Genomic DNA, 17,346 nt, shown 5'->3' with positions numbered 1-17,346 from the left:
ATTTTGGTGAAGCTGAACTGTTTAAAATTAAGAAAAAGAGGAGATAGTTAATTTCGTGTGCAGTCTGACATATTTTCTCTGCTGTGTCATTATTGTCAAACAGAACTATGACAAAGGAAGGTAGAACTCTTTTCCATTGCTTTCCCCGTTAAGGTTGGAGAAATATATTGCCAATGAATTGAAACTCTGTTTCATTTTATTGTTTTGTTTATTTATAAATATGAGTTCTGCACTTGGCAGATATGAATACACAAGATTAAAATACTTGCAGTGAAGGCAACAAAGTGACTGGGACATCCATTTGAGCCAAGTTCAGGTGATTATTTCTTCTCTGTGTGCGGTGGTAAGATGTATGTTAAAGCTGGAAACATGAAGTCTGCACATAAAGCCCACATTGACAGCCCAGTTACACAGAGCTTATGCCAAATTCACCTGGAAATCATGCCAAAGTGTATGGACCTTTGGAGTAGCTTTGTGACTGTGCCAGGCCCCTCAGGAGTTATCACAGTTTTCATCGAGCGCTCTGTTCCAGCTTTGGGGGCCAGGAAAGGTAACGAGCTGGCACACACACTGTCTGACTGCTGTCCGTGCACATGCATGTTATGGAAGCAGTGTTACATTTACTAAGTCGAACTCACTAGGCTAAAGCAGGACAGTATGAAACAGTGTAAAAGAAAATGACAGCTTACCCCTATTACCTCATTTGACAATGTGGATTCATATCACACAGCTCAAAGACGCAAAGACACTGCAAAAATGTTTAGAGGCCATGGACGGAACCAAGGTACTGGACTGCCGGAGACCTGCAGATTTTAAAAAGGCAGGATGTTGGGAATGGACCAATCAGCATTAGACACTCAGTTGGCCAAATCCACGAATCCAGAGTTGACACCCATTATCTTCCATAATTATAATTAATTTACATTAATTATAATTTACAGATCACTTCCTTGACACCTCCCATGGTCAGCAGATGAATGTCAATGCTTTTATCTCCATCACATCACATCTCTACTGTCACAACAGTCTGTGGTCAGTCTGCTTTGCTTTCACACCACAAAAAAACTGCAACAGAATTCGATTCAGCTTAAATGAGCCAAAACAAACCCAGTCCGTTCGAAATGAACCAAACAGGTTTGGTGTGAAAGCAACCCAAGGTCATTATCACACCTTTGTGTTTGGACCAGATCAAAAAAAAAAAAAAAAAGTCTTTCAAACAATTCAGGGGCTTACTTGATGTCACAGGGACAGACAAGTGTTGTGGTGATGTCATCCTGTCATCCCTTTATGTGTTTACAGCACAGTGCAGTAAAACCATGTTCCTTGTCATCTCGATTCAAGGTACAAGATTCATTCGTCACTCTACAACACGACTTCACGACGAATTACAAGCTGTTGTCTCTTTATGCCACTCACAAAACAAAAAGTATATAAATGGATGAATGGATGTTATAAAAATAAACTACTGTTTATGGTGGAGTGCAGAGGATGAATTGAGGAAAGAAAAATGCTTTGTAGTCTGATGATATGGCAGCAAATGCTTCAGTATTGCTTGCCAGACAGCAGCAGCAGGGTGAACAGGCCATTGCTGGAGTAAGTATTGTCTTTTAACATCATTTGGGCAGACACCTCATCTCACTATCACTGATGTGCGATAGCTGGTACAATTGATGTGCTGGGTAGTTTTAATCACCTGCTGCAGCGTCCGGTGTGTAGTGGGCCATCACTCACTTATGAGGAAACTCCAAAGTGCATGGACGAGGACACAAGACCAAAAACACCAAGATTTGAACTACTTTTCACTTTCTGTTGTGAAAATCCCTGCAAACATGTGCTGATGTAGATGTGTTACCAAGGTTAAAAAAATTCTTACAGAAAATTACACACAGCATGTGCAAATGGCTTATTATAAGACTGCTTGTTGAACATTTCACAATCAGCAGAGCAATCCCAAATTAAACCCGACTAAATCCAAACTAAAAACGTAAATGCGTCAGAGTTTGTATGTATATAACCAGACAGGTTTGTTATGAAATGGCCACAAGACCATAGCAAGTCACCACAAGTCACCATAGCAGGACTGATTGCTCATCATCTTATGTTTGGACATGAGGCAAGCTTTTACACAAAGGTTGGCATAGTGGTAGTGAATATTACTTATATTTCTATAGATATAGTGGCGCTGACCAATCTGTATTTGGTTACTTCCCTGGCTACATGACATGCTTTCATTAATTTTATCTTCATACAGTGGTTGTGGACATGTTGTGCTGTGTTGTGTGATCAGTTAGGATAAACAGTATATATTTAATGTCAAGTGGACTGTTGACGATCATGTGCTCGTCTGCTCTAGCCTTAAAGGTCCTGGCCCAGTTGGATGGTTCTCAGACACTGATCTGTTCCCTCTGCTTTGAAGGCACTGCACTATCCTCTGCAGTGGACAAGTCTGAGTCCTGAAATGTAATTCTATATTGCTTTTATTTCAACCAGGGGAAAGGAGTCTGCACTTGTAGTTTATTAGTTTCTGAGACTGTGCCTGGAGTTGAGACTAGGATGTTGTTTTTAATTTGCAAATGTAGGTCATGGCTTTGGGTGGAAACACACGCGCGCACGCACACACAGAGTAACTGTACCCAAGTGAGTCCTCCCTGTTACAACATACGCTCCTTCCCCTGTTGGTCTCTATTTGTGTCTCTCTCACAGACATGCATTGTGTGTGCACAGATGCACTGTGGGTAAGAGTTCCTTCTTCTCAGAGCTTCCTTTCCTTATTTGAGAACCAGCTCTACTACTCTGTGACGGTATCTATGTATCCATGTCTTGTCTTCAGTATGGGAATGAGCCATGATGACGACCACGCCACCTGCACTGGTCACTCTCACATAATGTCTGGTGAATGGGTGAAAGGACGTAACCCCAGCGACCTGTCGTGGTCCACCTGCAGCCGTGATGACCTGGAGAACTTCCTAAGGTGAGATGTTTTTTACACCCATGCAGTCAGATGAACTGTTGGTCTTTCCCTCCCTGGTGTGGCCAGTGGTGAGTGGAAGTACAATCGTGACTGAGCTGGGGATTTGTGTCACGAGATTTCTTTAACATATTCACAGATGGGCAAATGTGGATCCTACATGATGTGAAATCATGTTCAATTGTTCAATTCAACTATTTGTGAAATTTGTCCTTCTTTTGACGCTCCCACAGAACCTGAAAAATGAAAAGCCATTGTTAACAGGATTAGCTCCTGTTGGTTAGAGCAACAACAGAGAAAGACTGTTTTCAGAGTTATATGTCTTTCTTTGATGTACATCTTTAGAATCACAGCAGGATGCAGCAGGACTCACTTTGAATTAACCTGCTAAACATAGCTGCTGCCAATAACAGTCTCCTCACTTTAATGTTGAGTAATAAACCAAGCTCACATCTGTGCCTAGCGCTCTCTCTCTCTTTCTTTCCCTCCTGTTAACACACCCACACAACTGGCCTTAAGTGTGCTGACACTGTCAGCATGTTGCCAGGGCTCTCTGTGGGGCCTGTATAAGCTGCACCAGGCCATGGTGGCCTTTTTAACTATAGCATAATGGTGTAAGGATGGAAAATCTAACTCAGTCCTGCTCTGCCCAGCAAAGGCCACTCCAGCATCTGATTGTATTTGGAAATTGCACAATATAGAATAGTGAATGTGACCATACACACACACACACACACACACACACACACACACACACACACACACACACATACACACACACACACACACACACACACCAGCTGGCAGGAACATTTCCACAACATTGAGTAACATTCATTGCTTGTTTGGCAAATGTCACAGAAAAAAACACTGTAGAAATATGTGAATGTAACATTGTAAGACTGGAGAAGAAGAACATTCCTGCAGCATTACATTTTTACACAGGTATAAGATAATGGAACATTTTGAAATTGCACATGGTAAGATATGGATAATTAAGTGCAATGTTTTGTACTATTGCAAAGCAGATAGATATACAATATATATGTAACACAGTAGAAACACATATACACATAGGCTTAGTACAAAAAGAAATATGTAATATTGCACAAGATACTGCATGGATGTAATAGCAAGATGTTAAATATAAATTCCACAGTAATGCAAACAGTATGTATGTAAAACGTAGTGCTACATCAAACAATGCCAGAGTTGAACAGTGCTAGAGTGTGAACAGTCTGACTGCTGTTGAAATGAAGGACCTGCAGTAGTGTTCCTTCTTACAGAGGGGATGCAGCAGTCTGTTGCTGAAGGAGCTGCTTAGGGCCTCCAATGTCTCGTGCAGGGGGTAAAAGGGGTTATCCATGATGGATGTCAGCTTGACTATCCTCCTGTCGCCCACCTCCTCAATGGTATCCAGAGGACAGTACCGGACAGAGCCAGCTCTCCTGAACAGTGTTTTAGTCTTTTTCTGTCTTTTTCAGAGCTTCCACAGCCCCAGCAGACCACTGTGTCATAAATAGTAGATGTCACCACAGTGTCATAAAATGTTTTTAAGTGTCCTACATACTCCAAAGGACCTCAGTCTTCTTAGGAGACGACTTTGGCCCTTTCTGTACAGGACATGTGTGTTGTTTGTCCTGTCCACTTTGTGGTTGAGATGAACACCCAGGTATCTATACTCGTTCACAATCTCAATGTCCAAACCTTGGATGTTCAGCAGTGTAATCCGTGGCACATTCGTGCGGAAGTCTATCAGCATCTCCTTTGTCTTGCTTGCGTTTATGTGCAGAAAGTAACTGAAAGACTGTGTACTGCATTAGCTGTCACAGAAGACACATAAAAAGTCCCTGTTCATGCCATGTTACTACAGCATCCTCCTGCAGACTTGTGTGAAAGGCTTCTTGTCACAGATAAATGTTACCAGTCAGAACACTGAGGTCCGATAACCATAGTGACAGTGGACAGCAAAGGTCCCTCAAAGAATTCTCCTTCCTGTGGGAGTCTATCACCATCTCCTTTGTCTTGCTGGCATTTATGTGCAGGTGGTTCAGTTCACACCATTTAACAAAGCTGGCCATGACTTTCCTGTTTTCCAATTCATTCCCCTGTGATACGTGTCCAAAGATGGCTGTATCATAGGAGAACTTCTGGATGTGACAGCTGTCAGTGTTGTGTCTGAAGTCCGATGTGTAGAAGGTGAAGAGGAAAGAGAGAGCACTGTACCCTGTGGAGCCCCCGTGCTGCAAACCATCACATCGGACACACAGTTGCAAAGCCTCACATACTGTGGTCTGTTGGTGAGGTAGTTGATGGTCCATGCAGCCAGATGACAGTCTACGACTACAGCTCCTTCCAGCTTCCCCCTGAGCAGTGATGGTTGGATCTTTTTGAAAGCACTGGAAAAGTCAAAAAACATGACTCTCACAGTGCTCCCAGTGTTCTCCAGGTGGGAAAAAGAGCGGTGAAGAAGCAGACCATCTTCTCACATACCTTACAGTTGGCAGTTGTTTATTCACCGAAGGTACGCATGCAGGGAGCAGATGAACCAGGTTGTGGTCAGAGTAGCCCAGTGGAGGTAGGTGTGAAGAACTGTAAGCGTCCTTTGTAGTTGCATATAGTAAGTCCAGTGTTCTATCATCTCTGGTGTGGCATTGAACATACTGGGTGAAGGTGGGGAGAGTTGACAACAGGGACGCATGGTAGAAGTCTCCAGAGATGAAGAGGGGGGCCTGGGGGTGCAATGTCTGCAGCTGTGAAACCACATTGTATAGGAGCTTGCAGGAGCATCGTCCAAAAGGGAGATGTACATCTTTATTGCGATGACGTCCAAGAACTTCCTCGGGAGATAATATGGCTGAATGCTATCAACTAGCAGCTCTGTGTCTCTCTTGCAACACTGCTATTTTACACTGATGTGCCCTGTGTTGTTCACAAACATTGCTGTGCCCCCCTTCTTCCTCTTACTGCTTCCGTTAATTTCCTGTCCACTCTCAGCAGTTGAAATCCATTCAAAGCAACATGCGGGTTTGGCATGAGTTTGTTCAGCCATGTCTCTGTAAAGCACACAATACTACAGTCCTGGTACCCCCTCTGCAGTCTTGTTAGCGCCGTTAGCTCTTCCATCTTATTAGGGAGAGATCTCATGCGCCCCATAATAAGAGACGGTATGGATGGTTTTTTACCGTTTATTCTTGTCAGGCACTTAGTGCCAGCTCTGTATCCCTTCCTCCTCTCCTTATTTCCCCAGGGATCTCTGGTCTTTCAACTGGGAGTTCATTCGTGCTGCACAGCACTCATAGCTGTTACCTAGTGTAAACAATGGAGCCGTGGCTGAGAGGATCTCCCGATGTTGTTATGTTAATAGTCCGGAAAAGAGTAAAAAGAAAATCACTCACCAGTCTCACCAGTTGTACATCCATAGGTGTGGACGATCGACTGAGACGGTGGCAGAAGAAACACTAGAAAAGCTCAAAAAAACACTAAAACAAAGAAAAGTGGTCGAAGCTGCTGTAACTCACTGGCGCTCCTGTGGCACCATCTTGCTTTTTTTATATGATTTTATGTTTGCTACATTCTCATGGATGCTTTCTCAAATATAAAGTAAATTTTAGCCTCACGTTTCTCACACAAATTTGACGACGGGATTATTTTAGTTTATTCGCTTTGTATTATTAGATTTGTTTATAGTATGTTTATTACTATATTACGTATTATTATATTACATCAACCTGTGTGTTAATTCACCTCAAACGGCCATAGTAGCTGTACATTAGCTGTAAGCTAGCAAGCAACAGAAAGCACTGTGTCTGAATTAAGTGTGTGCGTGTGTACGTGTGTGTGTGTGTGTGTGTGTGTGTGTGTGTGTGTGTGTGTGTGTGTGTGTGTGTGTGTGTGTGTGTGTGTGGTTATGTTCAGTTCAGCCTCTGACTGAACTCAGCACTCACCGGAGACTCTGGTTGTTTTGTTTCCCTCCAGGCTCTCGTCTTTTCACCTACTCCTCTCTATATGTTCTTTGTACATGGACAGAGAAAGTAATTACTCTTTGCTGCAGACAGGTTGAGAAGCAAGGGTAAAAATAAATCCACTTTTTATCCCAAAAGTTTGAAAAATACCCTCTGAGCTCTCCTTCTGCTCTTAACTGCTCTGGATCAAAGCAGAATCTGGTGCTTATTTGTCCAAAAGCTCTAGCTGCTGTCTGTCAGTGAACAAAGACTCTGTCCCTCGCTCTGCCTTGTCCTCCCCAAAGAGCACTCTGCAAGAGTACATGCAAATTTTTTGCCTATGTTCAATATTTTCAACTCAGTACACAAATGACACATATTTGACATATTTGCATTGCATCATTTGTGTCACCTGGTCTTTGGATTGACTTTGTATGTAATGACGCCACACAAAAAAATTAGCTTCATGTTTAGTGTGAATACACTACGATAATGTCTGGATGTTGTCAGTTTAACAGTCTTGGTAGAATGTTCCTGCAATGTTACATATTCACAAAGGTGTAGCATTTTGTCTGCCACATTCTAATAAACTTGTCAGGATGATATCAATTTAATGTTTTTGTTTCTTCAGTGTCACATGTTCCATGTGGAATATTCATGCAGTGTTACATTTGGTGCCACAAAATACCCAGATAGAAATTTTAAGCAGCCTAGTGTCTTTCAGAGCCCTAAATTGGAATACAAAAAGTTGAATGCTGAACATGTTCCATGTCATTTTGCCCCTGGCTGTGTCGAACCATTGTTATTGAACATTTACTGTATGCTATATCCCTGACCACTTGATCAATAAAGAGGAGGGAATAAGGATCAGATCAGCAAAGCGGCAGCCCTTTGAATCATCTCATGCTTCCAAGGACTGATCCATCAAGATGGCAGGCAGATGCAGCAGATATGCACCACAGTCACGATGGAGCAGAGCCATGTAAAGAGACTCAACATGCAGAGAGACTCTGGCTGGTGCGAGCAGAGCCAGCAGAGTGATTGAGCTTTACAGCCAATTGAACGGACATTTTTTTCTGAACTGTCACCTGTTTGCCTGACAAACAGCATTCACTTCAGCAGATACACTGCACCAAGAGTGTGTCAAGGTGAGTTAACTTTCCTGCTCTTAAGTAGCCATACATAACCTTACCTGGTACTATTTTCTTTAAGCATAGTTGGTTGTAATTTTTGCTGTTCGTCTTTTGTAGCAAGGTGATTTTAGCATATTAATGCCTCCTCTCAACTCCAAGCTTCGTTTGACCCTAATATAATGTTCCTGTTAAAAATTGGCCATGAATTTAACTTGAAGTCAACTCTCAAAAGAAGACTTGAATGTTGAATGTATTGAAATGGTTTCTGTATGCTTTAAAGACTATACACAAAGCTGATATTAGTTTGCTAATGTTTTTGGTTTTTAACATTACTTTAAGCTATCTTATGTTACAGCACTGTAAGAATTTAGTGTTAACGAACGGAAATCCAGTAACTACAAGTTTGGAATGATGTAGCAAACTGGTGATTGTTAGTGAGACAGGTTTGACGTTTTGTGTTGAGGAAACTGACAGTTTTTTTAATTTAGTTATGTTAATGTTACAGATACCTTTGCATTGGGGATTTAGCATGCCGGATAGTATTGGGGGTGTGGTGTGATTTTAAAGGACCATACTGTTTTAGAAGAACACATGTCACTGTTAAGAACATAATGCTAGAGGTAATGCTATGATATTGCTAACTGTAATATAGTAGCTAACCATGTGTTTAATTTAAAGATTAGTCGTACATTAAAGTGTGACTGTTACCTCAGGAATAGATGAGTTGAGGAACACCACACTTATTTACTGCCTTATGTCAAATTAAACATTCATTCATTTTGAAGTGCTAAGTATAAATCATATTTTACATATGATACATACATATTTACAGTGTGTATATGAAGTACTAATTTCTATTAGATACATGCATGAATTCCTGGCAGGGGTGACACAAGAAGGGGAATAGGGAAACTAACAACCTAGCCAATGCAGTGGGAAGTTCTGTGTAAATACTGAAATGAATTGGCTGAATTCATAAATTGACAGACATTAGTGTTCGTATCCATTACTTGATCTATTCTGAGCGAGAGGATAAGACAAGTTAAACTCACTGTCTTAATGTTGGCAGTGCTGATTATTTATATTTTGTCATTAACATGTGACTGTTGAACATCTGTGTCTTTTAATCTCTTCCACAGTTGCTTGCTGACTTTTGTCCCTGGTTCCTGAGCAAAGTAAGATGTTATTACACACAGTGGAAATGCATTGGAGTCCCTGTAAGGTCTTCAAAGATTTTAAATTAAATTTAGCAGCCAAAAGCCATTCAGTTTTCTCACCCACTCTTGATACACTTTTCATACTTTGCTGTGGTTGTACCTTGTAGAGTGAAATCCTACATCAATCAACTGTACATAAGTTACTTTGGGAGTGAGTGTTCATTGCTACTATGTCATTGGTCCAGTGTCAACACAACAACTGGCCTATTGCCAATGTAGGCAGTCTTGTTGTCTGAAAGCACCTGCACTTTTCTGAAGTGTTGTGTAAAAAAGTAATATTGGTTAATCAATTTGTTTTATTAATTTGATATATTAATGTTTATTATTTGATGTTTTCACATGCATATGAACATACTTCTAATATAGATCAAGTTTCTTGTGGCCTTTGCAAAGGACCATATAGCCTCACCAGGCTCTTGCACCCTGCCCCCTCAATGTACAAAAGATACTGAACTAACAGCAAGATTAGGGCACATGATGACCTTAATAAACAGAGCTGTTTTTATTCTTTCCATCCCAGTTTTTGCAATTAATTGATTCAAATCTGAAATTTTCTTGGTGACAGTGTAAGAACCAGTATAATTAGACTGAAACGGCAAACCCACATAAGGCATCAGGACAAGAATGTGGTCTCTAGGAATAAGCACCTGGTGTTCTGTACTATTTCATTATATTTTGATACTTTTGCAGCTTCTCCTTACCATACCACCTGCTACAAAGAAACAATGTCTAAACCTGTTCAAGGTTTTAGGCAGCTTCGCATCCACCCAATTATCTTGTTGCACTGCCAAGGGGTCACACACAGTATAATACAGACAAAAACCTGTAATCTCTTTCACAGCCTCCCTGTAATCAACATCAGCCATGGCTGACCCTCTTCCGAATCTATATTCAGCTTAGTGCAAGATGCATGAAGGAGAGACTTCATAGTCTTAGCCTTTGGCCTTGTGCATGGTAGGCCAATGATTGTGCAAAAGCTGAACACTTGCCAAAACGTGAAATGAGAAATATTAACCTTGGTCACTCTAGATTACTTTTAGGATGCTGCATACTGACATAAATTGACAACGTCTTTAGTAGTTCTTAACCACAACGGGTACACAGCAGGATACCTCGTGGTCTGACACGTAACCATAAGGAGATACAGCCAGATTTAGAGCACAACAATGGCCCCACACAATAAAGTGTTCAAACAGTTCACCCACAGCAGGGATACACACTGGTTCAGCTTACTGTTAACGGGGTACACATGACAGGTTTTTATGCATGAGGAGACTCCTCTTTTTAAGAGCAGCCAAGTGTTTTAGGATGTTGAGGTAAGTTTTTGTGGCGCTGAAGTGTCCACTGTCATCAAAGCCGACTTGTAGAAAAAGATAACAAAACTTAGCTGCCATCACCAACTGTAAAAGCATTTCCCACAAAGTCATTACCCAGAGAAAGCCCTTTCTTAAACAACAACCCTTTCTGCAGAAAAGTAGCCACTGGCAGCACTGTTTATCTCAGCAGCAGATAAAATATCATCAGATATTTCTGTGAGGGAGGGATCACTCTGCTGCTGCTGCAACAATGCTCACTATGTAACACTGACAGCGGAAATCAGACATGGAGCCTCCACACCTACTGTAAGATAATGCCTCCCACTCACTAAGCAGTGGCCTTCAGGGAACATCTGAGTAAAGACTCAAAGCAGAATGTTGTGTGAAACTCAGCGCAGAAGCCACACATGCACATACACATACATTTAAGTTAAAAATACACATTTTCACCCCACTCAAAGCTGACAGTTTTGGGCTTTGAATCTGTACTCAGATAAAAAGGCCCTTCTTTTCTCTACAACTAACCTCACAGTTGATTTAATCTGTGCATACATTTTATGAAGACATTTTCCACAACTTGAATTTTTCATGCAGTTTTTTAAAGGCTGATATACAACTACAGGATTTAAAACACTTTTGTGACATCATTTCACAATCTCAAACTTGGTTTGATTCTTATTTGATGGTTTATCTAAAATACAAAAGCAAAAAAGCCAACAAACATGTTTGCGATATGTCTCTTGAGATTTCTGCCTCAAGCCCAATACAATGAACTGAATTGATGCTCACAACACTGAGAACAAAACAACAGCTATTTATCACACAGTATGTATTGAAGTGTGTTTTATTTGTTCTGTTTGTTTTTCAAAAATGTCTGAAGCAAGATTCATCTAACATTAGCCCAGCAGGTGTTTGAGTGCCTCATTACAGAAGCCTTCAAAGGGTCTCAGGTGAGTGTGAAGGATTTGTGACAGAGTTTCTAAGAAGAATAATACTTAACTACATTCCAGAAAGATCTAATTCATTATTTTTTTGTTTTTGTGTAGGGGGTTAACCAGAGTCCTGTGGTGCTGTCAGTGGGCTGTTAAAGGACAAAACCGCCACCACGATATTTCCTTCCACTACCAACACTGCATGCACACACATACACACACTGTAGACATGCTGTCAGGTCTGTGCAACACTGCCTACCGAATGCCAGACAATAACCTTTACTTTGAAGAACTGGTATCATATTTGTGTGAACATGTTGCAAAAAAATGTGTGTGTTTTGGAATATGGTGTGGTAGTAACTTAACAGACATTTTCCCTTTGTCCCCTTGAAGGTCCATCATGTGGGATTTAGGGGGATCTATTGGCAGAAATATAGATCCCCCTGTGTTTGCGTTAACTTACAGCAGGGGTGTCAAACTCAAATACACAGTGGGCCAAAATTTTCCAAGTCGAGGGCCGGATTGGTTCAGTGTTTATTGAAAACTGATTGAAATGACCTTATTGCACATATTGAACCTGGAACTAACACAGCCTATAAGTTACTGCCTATTAAACAACATTAATCATTAAATAAATGAAAAATCAGTTGCATTCATTTCTCATGGCTTTATCTGCAGCTTTCCATAATAATTTCAAATGAAAACATTTTCCCACAGACCAACAACAGCCAAAAAATAGTTTCCTTCAATGAAAAACCAAACATGCCCAAAGAGTGCAAAAATTCACCACATATTAAACCTGAGTGTGCTGCTCTCTGATGCACACCAGTCTGAGCCAGATACTTGAACCTGGAACTAACACAGCTTATAAGACTGTTTTTATCTGTAAACAACAACATTAAACATTAAATAGAAGAAAAATCAGTTGCATTCATTTCTTCTGGCTCTTTATGCAGCTTTTCCAGAGTCCTTTACCTGTGACGGTGTCTCGTTTCATAGTGTTTTCTTATGTTATATTCTTTCATTACAGCCACACTGTCTGTGTACAGAAGACAAATAGCTTTGTTCTTCATATCCACGAACACATACTCTGCCTCCCACCTGCTTTGAAAACCCCTGTTTTCAAAGTCCACCTTCCGTTTAGTCATTTTTCGGGGAGAGAGTAGCTGAAAGTTGACCACAGGTAACGAGCTCCATCAGGCTGCTGATGAACGAGTGTAGCAGGGACTCGCTCTCACAGGCCTTTGATTGACGTGCCAACGCACTGGCAGTGCATTGTGGGACTTGTAGTACTAGTGGTGTGTAACCCATGTAGATATTTCTCTGCCAGTACTCTGCAATGTGTTGTGCGAGAATAAGCCAGGGAAACGGGCTGGAGGGCTTTGACTCTTGTTTTACTCAGTCTGTCACAAATAAACACATAGGAGAGACTTGAGTGGTGTACATGAGGAGGCTGACGACACTTCTGCAGACATGCTCCAGTCAGACTCTCATTTTCACATTTGCTTTCTTACTTAAATAAAATAATAATGTTTTTCTTCAAAACAGCCAGAAAATAATACGTAAAATTAAAAAAAAAATATCACTCTCAAAATATCATAATAAATAAAATAAAATAACAAATTAATCTCAAAGGACCCTCAATCATTCATTCAACATGTAAATAACATCTTAACCACATTAACCAATGGACATAAAATAAACACAATTAAACTTCTCCATACCTGTCACAAATAAACACATAGGAGAGACTTGAGTGGTGTACATGAGGAGGCTGACGACACTTCTGCCGAGGAGAGAGGAAAACGTCACATACACACGAAAACAAAAAAAACTCTGCCGTGTATCAGCTCTGAGCTAATGAAGCGTGTCATTGTAAACAGTTAGCAGAAGCTAACGCTAACTAGCGTCATTAAAAGACTGCTTCGGAGTCACATTTCTCACACACACAATGCGGCTAACCATGGAAAACATTCCCCACAACATCCCGACATGAACCGCACCGACCCCGCTAAACAACAGTCTCATTTAACAACATATTTCTCATATTAGTGTGCAAGAAGTTTACACACGTCTTACCTGCAGACATGCTCCAGTCAGACTCTGACCAGAGCACGCAGGTGCAGACCCTCAAACCTCCTCATCATAGCCCCTCCCCTACACACACGCACACAGCTCCCCAAAACAGACAGGCAGGAGAGAGAAACCTCAACAGTGTGAAAAATGAAATACATTGAACATTTTGGTGAAATTATATAAAAATAAATATCCAACTGTTACAGGTGCATTCAATATACTAGCAGGCCAGCTCTAATAACAATTAGATATTATCACGCAGGCCAAGATAATTCCATCACGGGCCAATTTTAGGCCGCGGGCTTTGAGACATAAATGCCTTAGAATGAGCCCTTTATATCTACATAGGGAGCGAGTCCCATACAGTCTGCCATGTTGCACCACCATGTTTGTACAGTAGCCCATAGCAGACAAACAAAACGTTGACTCTAGAGAGCACCTTTCATGTTTTTAGTAGTCACCGTAGCTGGGTCTTGTAGGTTGAGGTTATCAGGTTACCAGTTGGTTGCTATCTTCAACCTCACCCCTCGATGACACTAAATCCTACACACTGGACCTTTAAATAGATGTACATTTTTTCCACCACAACTTGAAATAAAGTTCTCTGGGTTTGGACAGAGTTTGGCTGCAGCATGAATTTGTACTGAATAACTAACTGTCTTTTCCTTTTAAAATCAAATTTTGAGTTAAAATGTAATTTTCTTCAGTGCGTCAGGGTGGTTGTGGTAAACTATGTAAAATTGTAAAAAGTTGTTGTGTCAGATGTTTGAAAATGTTTCAGAACTGTGGAACAGTAGCATTTCTAACTTGATGGGACTGTTGGGAAGGTTTTAGTAATGAAATGTTTTAACAATTCATGAATGTTACATTTTCTGTGTTTTACAATATCATTATTATAACCTCACCCACAAAACAATTCCTGGTATGCTGTGTAAGAATGTTCTGGTCATTTTTTCATGAAAATGTTTAAAGGATGTTTGCTAATAACACACTGTCTGCCCGTGGCTTTTGAGCTACAGTGCAGTTTTTGTGCTTTGTCTCTCGTTAACCTGCCACCAGTACTGGGGCTCAGCCTGCCAGCTTCTGTCAATCAAACATTGACATCGACATGCCCCTCTAATAGGCTGAGATGAAAAGTAGCATTTCTGGTGATTCCCCAAAGACCTTTTTTCATCCCTTTTAAATAGCTTAACTAAATCTAATAACAATATAATTAATAAATACATTGATACTATTTTTGACTGTAAAAAAAACGCTAACTAAACATTATTTCAGTTGGACTTCAAATTGCACTACAAAAGTATTAATCAGCTAAATGTAGTTAAAGTATAAAAAGTAAAAGTACATGTGCTCCACTGAATTGAGCCTGAAAATGAAGCATCCTCTGTCACACTCCAACTCCTGAGTAACGTCTGGCCACTGGCCAGTCTAAAAGACTGAAATTGAATAAAGTTGAGAGCCCTATGGGTGTGGCCTCACATGCTCCAAATCTGACAAACATCTAAAGAATATTATGAGGGCCCGTTTCCAGCTGAGTGAATGTAAAATCAGGATGTATGCTGCAAACCTGTTTTGCATTCATGAACCTGTCCCTGCGGACTCTGAATTGACAGATTTATTACAGCTCAAATCTTTACTCATTCTGCATTTCTTTGTTGTGTACAGTAATTGCGGTTGCAGCTTTTGTTCTAATCTAAAGGTACTGTTTACCTGTTAATGGCAGAGTGTTATGGTTCACACTCACTGTGCTCATGTCACACTGCCCTGCAATGATACATCAGACTGCCTCACTGAATCCAGCTGTCATTAGAGACTATTGATGTGTGCTGCTAGCTCACCTGTTCTTTCATGCACAGGCATTATTGTGTTTGTGTGGGTTTTTTGTTTTCCTTTCATCTCTTTCCCCTGTGACTGTGAAGGGGGATTTTTTTTTGTGAACTGTTCTGATACGAAAATTTGAAACTGACTATATCAGGTTTGGTAGCAGGTCTGCTATTAAGTCTGAACTGTCAATTGCTCCTGATTTTATGTGAAGGCATAGTAAAATAAAAGGAAACAATGTTTATACACACATATAGACAGACCATAATACTCCCATTCATACCTATAGGCAATTTTAAGAGTTAAACTATACTTTTGGGAAATGCAACAGCCAGAGCAGTGTTACATCATTGGTTCGGACATACTTTACCGAGGTTGTTACATACTTAATGATTATCCGAACTCCAACTCTGATTGACACTGTGTAGAATGACCGTAGATTGTATAAAGCATGAACATCGTCTACCTGACGTCACCCATAGGTTTCTGAAGAGTCATCGAAGCTCAGTGACAGTGGCTGTGCTCATTGCCAGTGTGGCAGTGTCTGACTCTGCCAAACTCCTGGCTAATCCAAAAATGGGCAGAGAGGTGCAGCTTGGGTGAGAAGAAGGCTGAATGAAGCCTAGTTTCACTCAGTTGTCCATAATTATACCAAACTCTATGCATTAATATAATTTTAATTAATTTAAGTCAGTTAGCCCACCATACAGTTGTCATGAATGATGAAATTAGCTACAGAGACCAAAACCAGTCTTTGTGCCAAACTGTAAAGGTGTTAATTTCAGTTGTAAATGATTTTTAAAGTCCACAGGTATTGACTCACTTTTCGAGTCAGCCTCCAATGGCCATTTATGGTACTGCAATGTTGGCTCTTCCACATTGTTTGGATCTTTAGAATGACATGTTACCTCAAGACTTCAACACATGACAATCATTGTCCTTAGCAGCAAGTGTGTTTAGATGCACAGTTTCAGTGGCTCATGTGGTGATGGAATTGTCGTTCATCTTTAGTACACTAAAGATGAACGACAATGGTGGTCTGATAATGGAAGTGATATGTAAATTATTGCAGATTATGTAAATATGACCATAGTTCTACAGTATGTATACAGTATGTGTAGATATATGTATATTACACAATAGTATATCTATGGACAGGTGGACAACCTGTGTGTTGCCTACCCAAACCAGCCTGGGCCACCAAAAGGCCACACCCTTTGGTGGCCCAGGCAGGTTTTTTGCAGTGTGAGTAAGACACATTCTTACCTATCAGCCCTGGAAAGCTAGACAAACAGCAGATACACATCACACATGCAAAGCAGTCTTAATTTGGCCTGTGCCATATATCCTTTGTTGTCACCATCTATGTTCATCTACATCTGCTTTCAAAATAACAACTACCATTGTTCAATCTTCTCCGCTGTAAATGCCAAGTCTCTTTTGGATTCAGATTTGACAATGGAAAGAAAACTCTTGGAAGTAAAATATTTCGCTGGCAAGCACACAGTATGAATCCTTGTCTTGTGTGCCTTTCAAACAGGTCCAAAGCCAGTGCCTGCCTACTGCACACAGACCCACGGAGCCGTTACCAAGTCCGGCTTCCTCCCAAGCTTCCAGGCATGCACTACAGTGTGGATGAACAGTGCCAGATCCTGTTTGGAACCAATGCCACTTTCTGCAATGACATGGAGGTACAACATCTTATTTTAAAAGTCACATGTTATTTTGTTTTCAGAACATATTTATGGTGCATCTAACATACAATAAAACCAGGAGATCCATTGATATTTAGAATGGGTAGAGTTACTCAGAAACACACACAAAAATGCCTATTGACCTAAAATATCTTGTCTGTTTCCAGTGTTCAATCAGTCTCTTACTTGGACAGGGTTCCTGCTGTTTCACTAACGTGGTTGTCTTGTGATTTCATGATGATGTC

General features: G+C 40.7%; 1 protein-coding gene across 1 annotated transcript in view; it reads left to right on the top strand.

The window, feature by feature from the left end:
* Positions 1 to 17,346, top strand: part of adamts17 (ADAM metallopeptidase with thrombospondin type 1 motif, 17) — a 118,227-nt gene that overhangs the window by 57,027 nt on the left and 43,854 nt on the right. Inside the window, exons 9-10 of the mRNA XM_076730170.1 lie at positions 2,831 to 2,971; positions 16,948 to 17,098. Of these exons, the coding sequence (XP_076586285.1) occupies positions 2,831 to 2,971; positions 16,948 to 17,098 (292 nt within the window). The remainder of the gene's footprint in view (positions 1 to 2,830; positions 2,972 to 16,947; positions 17,099 to 17,346) is intronic.

Source organism: Chaetodon auriga, chromosome 1, assembly GCF_051107435.1.
Source record: "Chaetodon auriga isolate fChaAug3 chromosome 1, fChaAug3.hap1, whole genome shotgun sequence".
Lineage (NCBI taxonomy): Eukaryota > Metazoa > Chordata > Actinopteri > Chaetodontiformes > Chaetodontidae > Chaetodon > Chaetodon auriga.
The sequence above is the reverse complement of the archived record's forward strand: the minus strand, read 5'-3'. Positions and strand labels throughout refer to the sequence as shown.